The 13,734-nt window shown below is 57.3% G+C and overlaps 2 protein-coding genes across 2 annotated transcripts; one reads left to right on the forward strand and one right to left on the reverse strand.

Annotated features, from left to right (window-relative positions):
- Positions 1-3,075: 3,075 nt before the first annotated feature.
- Positions 3,076-3,615, reverse strand: LOC127037621 (40S ribosomal protein S16). The gene has a single exon (XM_050929589.1). The coding sequence runs from the start codon at positions 3,568-3,570 to the stop codon at positions 3,130-3,132; it is 441 nt and encodes a 146-aa protein (XP_050785546.1). The 5' UTR covers positions 3,571-3,615; the 3' UTR covers positions 3,076-3,129.
- A 5,774-nt stretch (positions 3,616-9,389) lies between these two features.
- TLCD1 (TLC domain containing 1) lies at positions 9,390-13,171 on the forward strand. Its single transcript, XM_050929588.1, has 4 exons — positions 9,390-9,583; positions 10,393-10,475; positions 11,645-11,727; positions 12,474-13,171. The coding sequence occupies exons 1-4, from the start codon at positions 9,393-9,395 to the stop codon at positions 12,867-12,869; spliced, it is 753 nt and encodes a 250-aa protein (XP_050785545.1). The 5' UTR covers positions 9,390-9,392; the 3' UTR covers positions 12,870-13,171.
- The last annotated feature ends 563 nt before the right edge of the window (positions 13,172-13,734 follow it).

Consider the following 13,734-nt stretch of genomic DNA (forward strand, 5'->3'; position numbering starts at 1 on the left):
GGACCTAGTGAGCGTTCAGGACGCAGAGAGGCAGCCAGAGCTCCTGCTCCCATCTGCCAGCCCCTGCGGGAGAGCCCTGGGCTGGAGCCCTCCTGCCAGTGACTTAGCCAGTGCCCCAAGGCAGCCCCTGGATCTGTAATTTGGCGTGAATTCCTGTCTGCTCTCCCAGCAGGGCAGGGCTGCTCAGCACAGGGTGACACCCACCTTCTTCACTAATGAAATGGCTCTTTATTGGGCTCAGTCACCCTCTGAATGCAGTCAGGGCTGTAAATTGCCAGGTCCCTTTCATCTCAGTTAATTGCCATGTGCCTCTGGGGCGATTAGCTGCTGTCAGGGAAGGAGCAGCTGATGGCTGGGTGGGGGTGGGGGTGGGGGTGTCTTTGTTCAACAGACAAAGGCAGCAGTGTACACGCTAGCCTGCCGCCCTGTCCCAACAGTCTGGGCTCTACCTGCGTCTCCTCTCAGAGACAGACAATCCTGCCCAGACAGGGCCAGGCCTAGCGGGCAGGAAATGCCAGCTACTGATGGCACTCAAGGGATGGTGCCATGCCAGGCAAACTCCCACTCCCTGGCTGGCATGGTGCTTGGCTTGGCCCAGTAGATAGCTGAATCCAGAACCTGCAGTCCTAGCAGCACTCACCCCTTGTAGGCAGCTGCACGCCAGGGCTGGGCCTGCAGGAGAGGTGTCTGTGCTGAGCTGTGCAGCGCAATGCTGGGGACCCCAGGTTCCTGGCTACTAGTCCTGACCCCTCTATGAAGTTGCTGTGTGCCCTTGGGCCAGTCACTGCCTCCCTATGCCAGAGTGAGCCCAGCTGTAAGAGTGGGAAACCTGCGTGTGGTTAAGGACAGGCTGACCACATGCCTGGGTGTTGGCAAAGCAGCGGCTGTAGCAATGGAGCCGTAATCGTTATTCAGCTCGCAGCAGTGCCCAGAGGCCCCTGGCGGGATCAGGACTGTGCCAGGTTGGATTGTTATTCATCAACGCTGCTGCTATTTTACTGCTCCCATAAGCACTGAGATTCCTAGCAGACGCCACTTACCTTCCTGAGCAGGGAGCCAGGCAGGGCCTGCAGGCCCCTGGCTGGGAGGTTAGCCAGAGTGGGTGGTTTGTCAGGCCTGCTCCTGCCAATGGCACCAACAGGACAAGATTCAGGCCCCTCAGTCTGGGTGATTCGGCAGGTCCAGGAGGCAGCCCGCTGAGACAGGCAGCACAGGACTGCTCTGGCAGGCTGCGGGGGCACGACAGGCTGCGAACACCCCTTTGTCTCCAAATCCCATGGTGTTAAAGCACTTCGCCTCCAGCTCTGAGGGTCAGACTCTGTTACCTGGCTCCTCCACCATGCATGGACATGCCCAGCTGGCTGCTGGCAGGCCAGGCCCAGGGAGATTCTCCTCCCACTGGGGCAGACAGACTGTGCGCGTTACACTCCCTTGGGCTGTCGAGGGGCAATCAGTCAGCTGGCGAGAGCTCTGCTGTGGGACACCATCCCGTCCCAGAGGGGGATTAACGGTCAGTGAAGGAAAGGTGGGGTTATGGTTAATTCATCAGGAACGGTTCATGCCTCGCTCTCCAAGACCCACGTGGGTGGCACATAGGAGAAAGCAGGTCTCTTCTCTGCACCACACACTCCGGAACCCCAGCCTCAAGATATGGTATCTGGGAATCAAAAAACCCCAGCAGGTGTGTGGGGGTGTCCGCTCCTGAGAGGCCACAGAGAGAGAATGGATTAGCCCAGCCTGCCCCATCCACCGCACAGAATGGCTACTCCGGCTGGGAAGCCAGGATTCCCGAACCTTTCCCACCCTGAGAATCTGCCACTTGTCCCAGGGAATCCCCTCCCCAGCCCCACACTCACTCCAGAGGAAGAAGGGAGTTAATCTGTAACTGGCTGCAGAGCCCTTGAGCCTTTGCAAACAGACAGCGCAAAGGGACAGGCCTGACCTGTGCCTCCCCTGGCAGCTCAGGGGAGCGGGCCCAAATGTGGAGGGCCCTGGGCAGAGATTCAAAGCAGTGTGAGTGCCAGGCTGATAGCAGGGCACAAGATGAGCAGGGGCAGGGCAGCGTTACATCCCAAAGGAACCGGCCCCACAGCCTGGCCTGAACCCAAAGGAGCTGGCTGTGGGGCTGGGCTGCCCTGACAGGAGAGTCTGGTTCTGAGCCATGTGGGTTTGAGATAAACATTGCGCCACCCACACTCAGCATGCCAGGGAGCCATGGAGGACTAAGAGCTGTTTGCCACCCACCCCTTCCTGGCTGCATCAGGCTCACACCAGCTGGCCCCAGCAGCAAGGGACACTGGGGGGGCGACTTGGGGCATTGCCTGTGTTAATACACCCACTGCTCAAGCCAGTCCCTGCCCTGAGGCTCGGCCTGTTTGTTGTCACAGAGGGATGTGGCTCTGGCTGCTTTCCCAGGACCTGGCTTCTCCTTTCATTGCATTCTTGGGATACCTCTGGACAATGGCAGACACCAGCACTGCCCTGCAGGGCCAGAGGAGCCTGAAGCTGGCCCAGACCCAGCAAGGGTGTGGGGCAGCTGCACACAAAGGAAAGGAATTCACCGCAGAGAGGCTGGGGCTGGGGCAGTCACCCTATTCTTAGCAGAGCGAATAGAAATGCCATGCCATGGGCTGGGCTCCCACAGGCTCTGAGTGGGGCCAATCCATCAGCGTGCATTGACTGGCACCCTATAAATCCCATCCAGAGACCCAGGCAAACAGCTTGGCCAGTTCACAGCTAGGTGAGTGCTGCACAACACTCTGGAAGGGAAGGGTTAACAGCAAAGGGGGAGGGGGGCCATGGATTCCTAGATTCCATGGCCAGCAGGACCACTGATCATCTAGTCTGATGCCCTGGATAGCAAGGGCCAGAGACCTGCCCCAGTGAGATTCCTAGGGCAGAGCTGTTAGAAGAAAACAGCCAGGCTATCAAATACTTGTTCCCCGTGTAGGTACCTATAGACTCTGTTTGAGCCACCCCTTACATTACAGCAGAGGTGGCTCTGTCCTAGGCCTGGTCCCACTACCCCATTGGCCCTTTTTTTTTTTTTTTTTTTTTTTTTTTTAAAACTTGAAATATTTATTAACTTTTCCTCATATTTATTGCAGGATACAAGGGTAAAGAACAATTTTAACGGTAAGACTTCTGGTAGCGTGCACGGGCACCAGGTCCACCAAACTTCTTGGACTCGCAACGACGAGGATCTGCAACCAATAAGGTCCTATCATACTGGATTAAGATGTCCTTGATTTCCTTCTTGGAAGCTTCATCAACATACTTCTGATAATAAGCCACCAATGCTTTGGAAATAGATTGACGGATTGCGTAGATTTGTGCTACATGGCCGCCACCCTTAACACGGACTCTGATGTCAACACCAGCAAAGCGTTCTTTGCCCAGGAGAAGAACAGGTTCAAGCAATTTGTATTGCAGGGTTCTGGGCTCAATCATTTCCAGGGGTCTTCCATTCACTTTAATGAGACCATTTCCTCTCTTGCAGTGAGCAACAGCAGTAGCTGTTTTCTTCCGCCCGAAGACCTGGACGCTCTGCAGGGGCCCCTTGGCCGGCATGGCTCCTCCTTCCGCCAGCGACAGCAGCCTCCCTGGGCATGTGTGGGCAGAGGGCCCAGTAAGCTGCCTCTGGGGGGTGAGCTGATTACTGCAGCAGCACACAGCTGGCCAAGTGCATTAGAGAGGTTTTCTGCCTGTCCCTGAAGCACAGGGCTTGGGCTTTTGCAAGAGGCAGGACTCCCTGGGGGTGGAGGCCCAGTGCTCTGATCTTGGAGCCAAAGCACCATGCTCCTGCAATCTGCTCCCCCATGGTCTGCACCTGCTGATGGGTCCTGCTTGCTGCTGTCCTGCAAGGGAAGGGCTAAGATGCCCTCACCTCCCCGTGGCACTCCACCGCAGGGCCATGCTGATATCTGGAGGCGGGTGCTTAGGACACCTCCCTCCTTCACCTAAGCTCCATGGGGATGAGCTGTGACAGTGATGGGGTGAGGCCAGGAGGAGGCCCTAGCACCAGGAACGTCATTAGGGTGGGAAAGGATGGGCTAGGCCATGTCCGGCCGGGGGAAACGGTCTGCAGGGGCACAGGGAGAGAAGTAAGGCTGGATTCCCCTCCTCCCCCCCACACGGTAAGGGCTGAGCTCCCTGGGGAGAGACACTAGGGCCGGAGCCTGTGAGAACAGGTCCCAGCTAACTGCTCTCCCCCTGGGAACCTCCAGAAATGGAGGGGGACAGAGACCAGGTCAGTCACCACTTCACACCATGTGCCGCTGCCGCCATCTAGTGGCAAACAGGAGGAGCGCTCCCCACAACCTAAGCCCCAGAGACACAGCAGTGCAGGCGCTTTGAAGTCAGTTCTGAGCCCCAAGGGCGTGTGGCGTGTGATTCCCTAACAGGCCGGCCTGGAACCAGAGACTGGCAGTGTGGCTGCTCCCTGCGCTCCTTCCCAACTCCCCTGTGCCTCACCACAACCAGGCACACAACCCGCTCATTTCTTAAAATCTTGGAAACAAGTGATTCCCCAGCCTTAAGTGTCACATTGTGCAAAGGACACCCTCTCGCAGCAGGCACCGTGTCACTGGCCATCTGCAGCACTGAAAGGCCTGAGAAATCCTACTAAAGTCTGAGATAAAGCTGCTCTTTCCCATCACCCCCGGGAGCACCTCAACCCCCAAGGTCTGGCCTTGTACCTCCCCTCAATCATCCAGGCACCCAGGAGTTGCCAGACCCAGGGCCATCTAGCCCAGTATCCTGTCTCCGACAGTGGCCAGCACCAGATGCCTCAGAGGAAGGTGCAAGAACTCATCAGCAGGCAGAAGTGGAGTAATCTGTCACCTACCTTAGATTTCATCCTGGGCTCTTATAGTTAGAGATTGGCTTGAACCCTGCAGCATGAGTGATGTGGAGAAAGTAGATAAGGAAAAGTTATTTACTTATTCCCATAACACAAGAACTAGGGGTCACCAAATGAATTTAATAGGCAGCAGGTTTAAAACAAATGAAAGGAAGTTCTTCTTCACACAGCACACAGTCAACTTGTGGAACTCCTTACCTGAGGAGGTTGTGAAGGCTAGGACTATAACAGCATTTAAAAGAGAACTGGATACATTCATGGAGGTTAAGCCCATTAATGGCTATTAGCCAGGATGGGTAAGGAATGGTGTCCCTAGCCTCTGTGTGTCAGAAGGAGGAGATGGATGGCAGGAGAGAGATCACTTGATCATTACCTGTCCTCTGGGGCACCTGGCATTGGCCCCTGTTGGAAGACAGGATACTGGGCTGGATGGACCTTTGGTCTGACCTAGGATGGCTGTTCTTATGTTCTTAAGTATGTTCATAGGGTTTAATACCCTTCCGTAAACAGATGTTGGCATTAACCACTGTAACTCTGGATATCCTTATTATCCATATACATGTCCAGTCCCTTTTTGAATCTTGCTAAATTCCTGTCCTCTCTGACATCCTGGGGCAATGAGTTCCAGTCTAATGATGTTTTGTGAAAAAATATTTCCTTGTATCAGTTTTGAATTGACTACCTTTTAATTGTATTTAATGTCCCCTCTGATTTTGTGTTATGGGAGAAGAAGAGATACTCATCATCAACCTTCTCCAGACCATTAATTATCACACAGGTTTGTATCATCTCCCCTCTTATTTTTCTCCTTTCTAAGGTACTAATCACAATCTTGAAATCTCTCTTCATAAGAAAGTTTTTTCAGCCCTTGATCATTCTCATTGCCCTTCTGGGAATCCCCTCTGGTTCTCCAATAACCATTTTGAGATGAAGTGATCTAGATTGCACACAGTATCCAGATGAGGCCACATAACTGATTTATATAAATAAATATAAATTAGTCTCCATCCCATTCCATATACATCCAAACATCTTACTTGATTATCTGACTACAGCTGCACATTGCGCAGATGTCGTCCTTGCACTGCTCACAATCATGCCCAGGTTCCTTTCTAAAGCTGTTCCTATACCTCCAGAACCCTGCACACTGTAGCCATTTCCCCCTCCAATGGACATTACTTTGCTTTTGTATTGTAGACACTGAATTTCAGTTGCCACCATGTTGCCCACTCCCCTAGCTTGTCCTCCTTGATCTGAAGTAACGTAAATAACTTTGTGCTAACTGCAAACTTTGCTGCTCCTCTGCTCACAGCCCTATCCAGATAATTAAATCAATATATTAAACAGCACAGGATGTAGGACAGAACCTTCAGGCCCTGCTGTTAGCCTTTCACCTTCATGAAAATGGACAATACTTTGCCTTTCACCCCATGACAATTTGGCTTCTTCAGTAGTCGCTTGTGCGGGATCTTGTCAAAGACCTTTTGGAATCTAAATAAATTCAGTCAAACAGTTCTCCTCTAGCCATTCAGGTGCTGACTCACAGAGTTTTAACAGATCTATGGAACACACTTTTCCTTTGACTACACCTATCTCACAGCTTTCAGGTGTATTTTTATTCTTTCTTTAATTACTGTTTCAACCACAGGTACAGCTGACTGCTCTGAAATTTCTAAAATTGACTCAAGAGATTTTGGGGGTAGGAGGGAGGTACATTTGCTACCTACCCTCCAGTCCTCTGGCACAGTGGCTGTTTTCACAGAGGAGTACCTTGTCCTTGAACTCCTCCTGAACTCTTGAGTGGACCAGCTGGGCCTGGTGCCTTCCTGCTTTTTAAACAATCAGCTTGTTTTACCACCTCTTCTTCTGACACCTCAGTCTGGGAGAGATTCTCACGCTTAGTGCCAGAAAGAGCAGATCCGAGTAGGAATCTCCCCCAAAACTCCTGTGGGGAAGATTGATGCAAAAAAAATGTTTGTTTTTCCCCAATGTCCTCATCTTCCTTAACTGCACCCTTTAACCCTCTGTGATCTATCAGACTTGCTATCAGACTTTTGAAAGTCTTACAAAATCTCTTGTTCTTTTTAACTTCTTTAATTATTTGTTCTTCAAAATCCACGTTGGCCCTTCTAATTCCCCCTTCCATATCTACAGCCTGCTGTAGGTCAGGCTTCTATTGGCTTCACTCAGGCCAGATTTCCAAACAGGGAAGGGTCTGTGTTTGGTTCACGTACAGGGCCAGCTCCAGGCCACAGCGCGCCAAGCGTGTGCTTGGGGCGGCATGCCGCGGGGGGCGCTCTGCCGGTTGCTGGGAGGGCGGCAGGTGGCTCTGGTGGAGCTGCTGCAGGCGTGGCTGCAGAGGGTCCACTGGTCCCGCGGCTCTGGTGGACCTCCCGCAGACATGCCTGGCGCAGCTCCACCGGAGCCGCAGGACCAGCTGACCGTCCACAGAAACGCCTGCAGGAGGTCCACTGGAGCCGCGGGACCAGCTGACCGTCCGCAGAAACGCCTGCAGGAGGTCCACTGGAGCCGCGGGACCATCGGACCCTCCGCAGAAACGCCTGCAGGAGGTCCACCGGAGCCGCGGGACCAGCTGACCGTCCACAGAAATGCCTGTGGGAGGTCCACCGGAGCCGCAGAACCGGCGAGCTGCAGAGCGCCACCCGTGGCGTGCCGCTGTGCTTGGGGCAGCGAAATTGCTAAAGCCGGCCCTGCTCACGTAGCCCCTGGATCCGGGCCATGCAGCCAGATGGGCTTACTCCTGGCCACCTGGCTGCCTTGCTGGCCAGCTGTACATAGGCCGTCTGAGAAGTATTACGTGGTAGACGTCACGGTGCCCTTTGAAAACAGGTCACCGGCCTTCCATGAGGCCCGAGCCCGGAAGGCGTCAAGTACACCCCGCTGGCCGAGACCCTGAGAGCCCAGGGTTACGAGGTCCAGATACACACCCTGACTGTGGGAGCTCTGGGTTCGTGGGACCCCCCCAACAAGCCAGTTCTGAGAGCGTGCGGAGTCAGTCGACTCTACGCCCGGCTCATGAGACAGCTTATGGTGTCCGACACCATCAGGTGGTCCAGAGACATTTATACGGAACACATCACAGGACACCGTCAATACCACACTGAGTAATCGAGACCGCCGACCGGGGAAATAACCCACTTTCTTCCCTGACGAACCAAGGGACGCACCCCACCCATGTACTCATTCGCTCCACCGATACTGACCTGGACTCCTTATACATTTCATGGGTGGCAAACCCGAGCCCACTTATCCACTGACACTTTAAAAACTCCTGCACTCCAATCTGGGTTATGTGACATGTATGTATCTCTTCACTCTTGCAACCAATACCTGTGATCCCTCAGAACTCAAGCCTGACCCCAGATGTACAGTATCTTCCCTCTTAACTTGTGTCTATTGAATTGTAAACATTAACGTTAATAAAATTTTTAAATCTGTTCCTAGCGGGGATATGCCTTGGGAATGCAGCTGAGGGGAATGGGAAGGGACAACATGGATTTTGAAGAGAAAAGGTTTTGGAAGCCCTCATGGGACTGATTCTGGGGCAGCAATGCAGGCCTGAAAGGGCCCGCAGAAGGTGCTGGCACAGGAGGAGGCTCCTCCCCAGCTCTGTGGGTTCAGGATTGGGCTTACCCCCGGCACAGAACTGGAGTTGTTCTTTGGACCATTCAGGGCCCTGGGGCAGGAGAGGCCTTGTGCTGGAAAGTGACAGAGTCAGAGGAACCGTGGGCTGGAGATGAAGGGGACAGGCAGGGCTGGGAGCGGAACTCCTGCCAGGGAAGCCATTGGCTCCCAAGAGTCAGTGGGCCTGTGCCGGCCAAGTCCCATCAGCTGAAGAAACCTTGCAGGCAGGTACTAGGTCTCTGCCCCATGTCCTCAGCCCCTCCCCCTGCCAGGCCCTCCCCGGGCCAGCCCTGATGCCCTCTGAGTGGGCACAGTCCCTCCCCCATGCCAGCCCCTCCCCCTCTGTGCTGGCACAGCCCCTCCCCATGCCAGCCCCTCCCTCCCTGAGCTGGCACAGCCCCTCTCCCATGCCAGCCCCTCTCCCATGCCAGCCCCTCCTTTGAGTGGGCACAGCCCCTCCCCGTGCCAGTCCCTCCCCCATGCCAGCCCCCCCTTTGAGTGGGCACAGCCCCTCCCCCGTGCCAGCCCCTCCCTCATGCCAGCCCCCCCTTTGAGTGGGCACAGCCCCTGCCCCGTGCCAGCCCCTCCCTCTGAGTGGGCACAGCCCCTCCCCCATGCCAGTCCCCCCTCCCCGTGCCAGCCCCTCCCCCATGCCAGCCCCTCCCTCCGAGCGGGCACAGCCCCTCCCTCATGCCAGCCCCGCCTTTGAGTGGGCACAGCCCCTCCCCCGTGCCAGCCCCTCCCTCCGAGCGGGCACAGCCCCTCCCCGTGCCCCCAGGGGGCGGGCGAGCGGGGTCGGGGGCGGAGCCCCCTGGCCGCGGCGCACGTGGGCCGGGCCGGGCCGGGCCGGGCCTGGGAGCCAGGCGGCGGCGGCGGCGGCGGCGGCATGGGGCCCTGGCTGCGCGCGGCCGGGCTGGTGCTGGGCTCCACGCTGCTCTTCAAGGCGCTGCAGCGGGGGCTGCGCCGCCTGCCCCTGCCCGCCCACGTGCGCCGGGACCCGACCCGCGCCTGGCGCTGGCGGAACCTGCTGGTCTCCTTCGTGCACTCGGTGGTGACGGGGCTGTGGGCCGTGCTGTGGTGAGTGAGCCCCGCCGGCCGGCCGGCTCCCTTCGCGGGGACTGCAGCGAGCCCGGCTCGCCCCGCCGCCTGCCCGCAAAGGCCTCAGGCCGGCGGTGCTGCGCGGGGCGGGGGGCTTTGCCAGGGCCGGAGCCCCCCCAGCACATCAGCTCCCTGCTGCTGGGCGCTGCCCTGCCAGCCGTGGCCGGGCCATTGCCCGCTGCCCGCTGCCGCCGCCCTGTCCCCGAGGAGAGCCGCGGGCTCGCAGGCGGCCGGGCGGGTAGCAGCCTGCCCCGCAGTGAGCGGGGGGCGCTCCTGGCCTGCAGGGCGTGCCCCGCGGTGCACACCTGGCACGGGGGCTCTGGTGCTGAGCGTGGCACTCCGTGTGCCGCCTGGCAGAGGGAGGAAGGGCTGAGCTGATCCCGGGGCAGGTCCCAGGGACTCCGGGGCGCCCCAGCGGGGCTTGGCGCATTCGCTGACTCCCTGCAGCGTGAGCAATGAGCCGCTAAGCAAAGGAGACGGGATCAGAGGCCCCAGCTGATTCTTACTGTACCGAGTGACTGATCACAACCTAGGCCCGGCCTGGGCCCCCGGAGGGTAACACAGCCCTGGAAGGAGCTGAATGGCTGACGGGGGGGCAGCTGTTTCTCTTCGCTCATGCTATTGGGGGAGTTACTGCTGCTCACCCAGAGGAAGGCAGGAAGAGGAACTATGCCCATGCCCTTCCCTGCAGTGAGGCTGTGACGCATGACACTTGGGAGGTGAGGAGGGCTGCTATGGTCAGACTATATGAAACCACACACCTCTCTGCATGTCTCTCCCCTCCCCAGCGTGTGGCAGGTTCCTGAGATGCTCGTGGACATTGAAAACACCTGGTCCACTTCGGGATACCTGCTTCTCTGCTTCTCTGCAGGTAGGGGTTTCTGCCCCTTCCTGCCCCAGTGCAGGGGCCTTGTGTACTGCATTTCAGCTAGAGGTGCTGATATTGGAGCTGCAAGAACGGTCCCCCTCTTCCTGCCCCAGCCAGCTCCATGAGGACTGATTCGGCAGCAGCCCTTCCAGGGCTTTGTGGAGTCCACTTTTGAAAGTCCCAAAGGCTGGGTCTTCTGCTGCATCCCAGGGGAGAGTATTTTACGGCCCAATACCTTTCACCTAAGTTCCCTCTAAGCTGCACAGCTGCCTATTAAGCGCCCCGCAGGTGCTCAGGCTGCAGCAGGGAAAGAGGCCTCTCCCCCAGCCGTGGACCTGCCATGCCTGGGGAAGAGGCGCCCTTCCCCTCACTGCTCAAAAACCTTTCATGGTGTTCAGCCTTCAGCTCACCTGTGCTTTAATTCCACCCTGTTCTTCCTGCAACACACCCTGGACCCGCCCACAACGCTTCTCCCTGGGCGTTGACATCTTCAGATTCACAGAGCTGTCTGGCCTGTTCCTCCTCAGTGACTGTTTACAGATTTCAGTCTGTGGCTTGGCTCATCAGTCACAGTCCCTCCAGTTCCCTGGTCGCTTCACTTGCTCTCTGCTGAGCTGCCTGCAGCTTTTCAGCACATCTGTGGTGTCCAGACACAGCGAGCCCTGTGCACAGGGGCACTCGCCTCCCTGCTCCATGACACGAGGCTGCAGCGCCTAAAATTGCACGGGCCTTTTCGCTGCAGTACTGTGCGACACAGTCATTGAGCCATTCCAGACAGAGCCACGCCTGCTCCCAGCGTCCTGCCCAGACCATGTTCCCCACCTTACAGACAGTCTCACTCTTGTTCCCTGTGCATGCTTCTACCCTCTGTAGATGCTCCCAGAATCCCTTTCCACCCTACAGGGGTGTGTGGGCAGCTAGTCTTGGCGATCATGCATGCACCTGAGAGGCGTGAACCTGCCTTACTGAGAGTGTCAGTCGGGACACCGGGGGTTCCTCCCAACTTTAGTTACCAATGCGGGGGGCTGTTCAATGCAGCCCCATCTCACTAGCCTTGCCCTGGGTGACAGCTGAAAGCTCTCTATGGGGGCTCTGTTGTAGCCACACAGGGTGTGAGTGTAACTGCCCCACCCCAGGACTGACAGACTCTGCTCTCCTCCTCCCTTCCACAGGCTACTTCATCCACGACACGCTCGACATCATTGTGAGCCACCAGTCCCGAGCCTCCTGGGAGTACCTGGTCCACCATGCCATGGCAAGTACAGGCCCCCTGCAGTGAGCCCAGCCGAGTTGACTCTAATCTTTCTAGATACACCCACAACTGAGTGGAACTGACCAGTGACCCTGGGGAGGTGGGAAGGCAGGACGGGTGCCCACCAGGAGGCTAGGGCTGCGAGTCCCTGAGGCTGTCTGACCTGTGCTGGCCTTAGCCATGCAGATCGTAGTGCAGGGCTGAAGTTCAGGGGCATGGGCCTACGCCTGCTTTGCAAGCCCAGATTCGGAGCAGCTCCCTGCCTGAGTCTCACCTGCAGCTTTCCTTGCGGGGCAGGTGTGCTCAGCAAGGTGGGCGTGCAGAAGCCAGAATGTGCCAAAGGGCGCAGTCAGCCAGGACACATGAGTGGTTCCCTGGAGAGTAAAGCAGGAGGTGGGGAAAAGAGGCCAAGGGACCTGCTCACCTCCCATGCACAGACAGATTGGTTAGTACATCCAGGCTGGGACACCAGCTGGGTTAGACTAACCTTGTGAGAGGGGGGTGGCCATGCAACTGTGGCTAGAGCCCTGAGGAGCTCAACCAATCTGCTCACTCCTGAGAGATGGCTCCCCCACTACCCAGGGCCCTGCAGGCTGAGGTGGAGGGGCTCCCCCTGGCACTGGCTGCCTTCTAGTCTCCTTCCTCTGGCATGGGCCTGGTATCAGGCACTCAGCTCCATGCCTGGGCTTGGCAGGGGGGTGAAGGGAAGGCAGCTGGCCTCACTCCTGTGTCTGGGTCCTCCCTGCCAGGCGATCTCAGCGTTCTTCTCTGGGATCTTCCTGGGCCGCTTCGTGGCAGCAGGGATGCTCTCGCTCTTCGTGGAGGTGAGCAACATCTTCCTGACCATCCGCATGCTGCTGAAGCTGAGCAATATGCCAGCTCCCGCCCTCTACAGCATCAACAAGTACGTCAACCTGGGGATGTATTTCCTCTTCCGCCTGGTGCCCCAGGCCTACCTGACCTGGTACTTTGTGCGCTATGTGGAGGTGCGGGGTCAGGGAGCCTTCCTGATAGTCAACCTCTTCCTGCTGGATGCCATGATCCTGACGTACTTCTCCCGCCTGCTGCGCTCCGACTTCTTCCCGGACTCCTGCAGGCGGCGTGCCGGGAAGGACGCGGGCGGGGAGAAGTTCTTAGTGGACTGAGTGAAGGGGCAACACCTGTGGGGTCGTGCAGACCCCCCTGCAGTGGAGGGCTTGGACCTGGAGCGCTTTGCACCACATGTGCCTTACAGCTGAGCTCCACGAGCACAGGGCTTTGCAGTCACTTAACGAAGCCTGTGCTTTGTGGCGCGTGGCCGAGCTGCACCCCACCCCCACACTGCTCCCAGGGGCTGGGGTCACAGCAGGCAAAGCAGGAGGAGAAGGATGGAGCTGGTTGGGAAAGCGGGTTTATCTTCCATGTTGTGATGGGATGTTCCATGCATTAAATACGTGTCTGTTTCCAAGCTTCTGGAGCACATCTGGGCTATCCTTTCCCTGGGCAGAGCGTGCACTCGGCTGGGAAGGAAGCAGCTTGTTACAGAGGCTGATGGAGAGGAGCCATCAAGGCAGGGACAGCAGTGGGAGCAAAGGCCATGGAGAGCTAGGGCAGAGGGATTTGAGGCAGGGGAGGTGGGATACGCAGGTGCTTGGGGCATGCAGGGTTAAAGCTCTGGGAGTAGCATCAGCCTCTCACTAACAGGATGGTTGTGGGAGAGGGGCCTGTAGTATCTGATGTGGGGGCTGTGGACTTTTCTGCCCTGGAACCGGGCTGCTGGCTTTTCAGTCAATTCTAGCCAGTGCCCACAGCAGGCCCTCCAAAGGAGGGGCTGGGCTCACCCAGTTCCCATGGTGCATATTCACTCCTGCCCTTCGCCCAGGTACATGTGCTTCCCCTCCTTCTGCAGGGCAGATTCTATTAATGGTGTTAGGAAGGGACCTAGGAGCACCAGATCCGGCCCAGGGCCCCACTGCGCAAGGTGCTGGACAAAGAGCCGACAACAGTGGGGCTTTGTACTTTTACCTTCAT

The sequence above is a fragment of the Gopherus flavomarginatus genome, chromosome 19, assembly GCF_025201925.1.
Source record: "Gopherus flavomarginatus isolate rGopFla2 chromosome 19, rGopFla2.mat.asm, whole genome shotgun sequence".
Classification (NCBI taxonomy): Eukaryota; Metazoa; Chordata; order Testudines; family Testudinidae; genus Gopherus; species Gopherus flavomarginatus.

Excerpts from the sequence above, each read along its gene's own strand:
- LOC127037621 (XM_050929589.1), bottom strand. The coding sequence starts at position 3,570 with ATGCCGGCCAAGGGGCCCCTGCAGAGCGTCCAGGTCTTCGGGCGGAAG.
- TLCD1 (XM_050929588.1), top strand. The coding sequence starts at position 9,393 with ATGGGGCCCTGGCTGCGCGCGGCCGGGCTGGTGCTGGGCTCCACGCTG. Across the intron at positions 9,584-10,392 it reads GGGCTGTGGGCCGTGCTGTG|CGTGTGGCAGGTTCCTGAGA; the intron begins GTGAGTGAGCCC and ends TCCCCTCCCCAG. Across the intron at positions 10,476-11,644 it reads GCTTCTCTGCTTCTCTGCAG|GCTACTTCATCCACGACACG; the intron begins GTAGGGGTTTCT and ends TCCCTTCCACAG.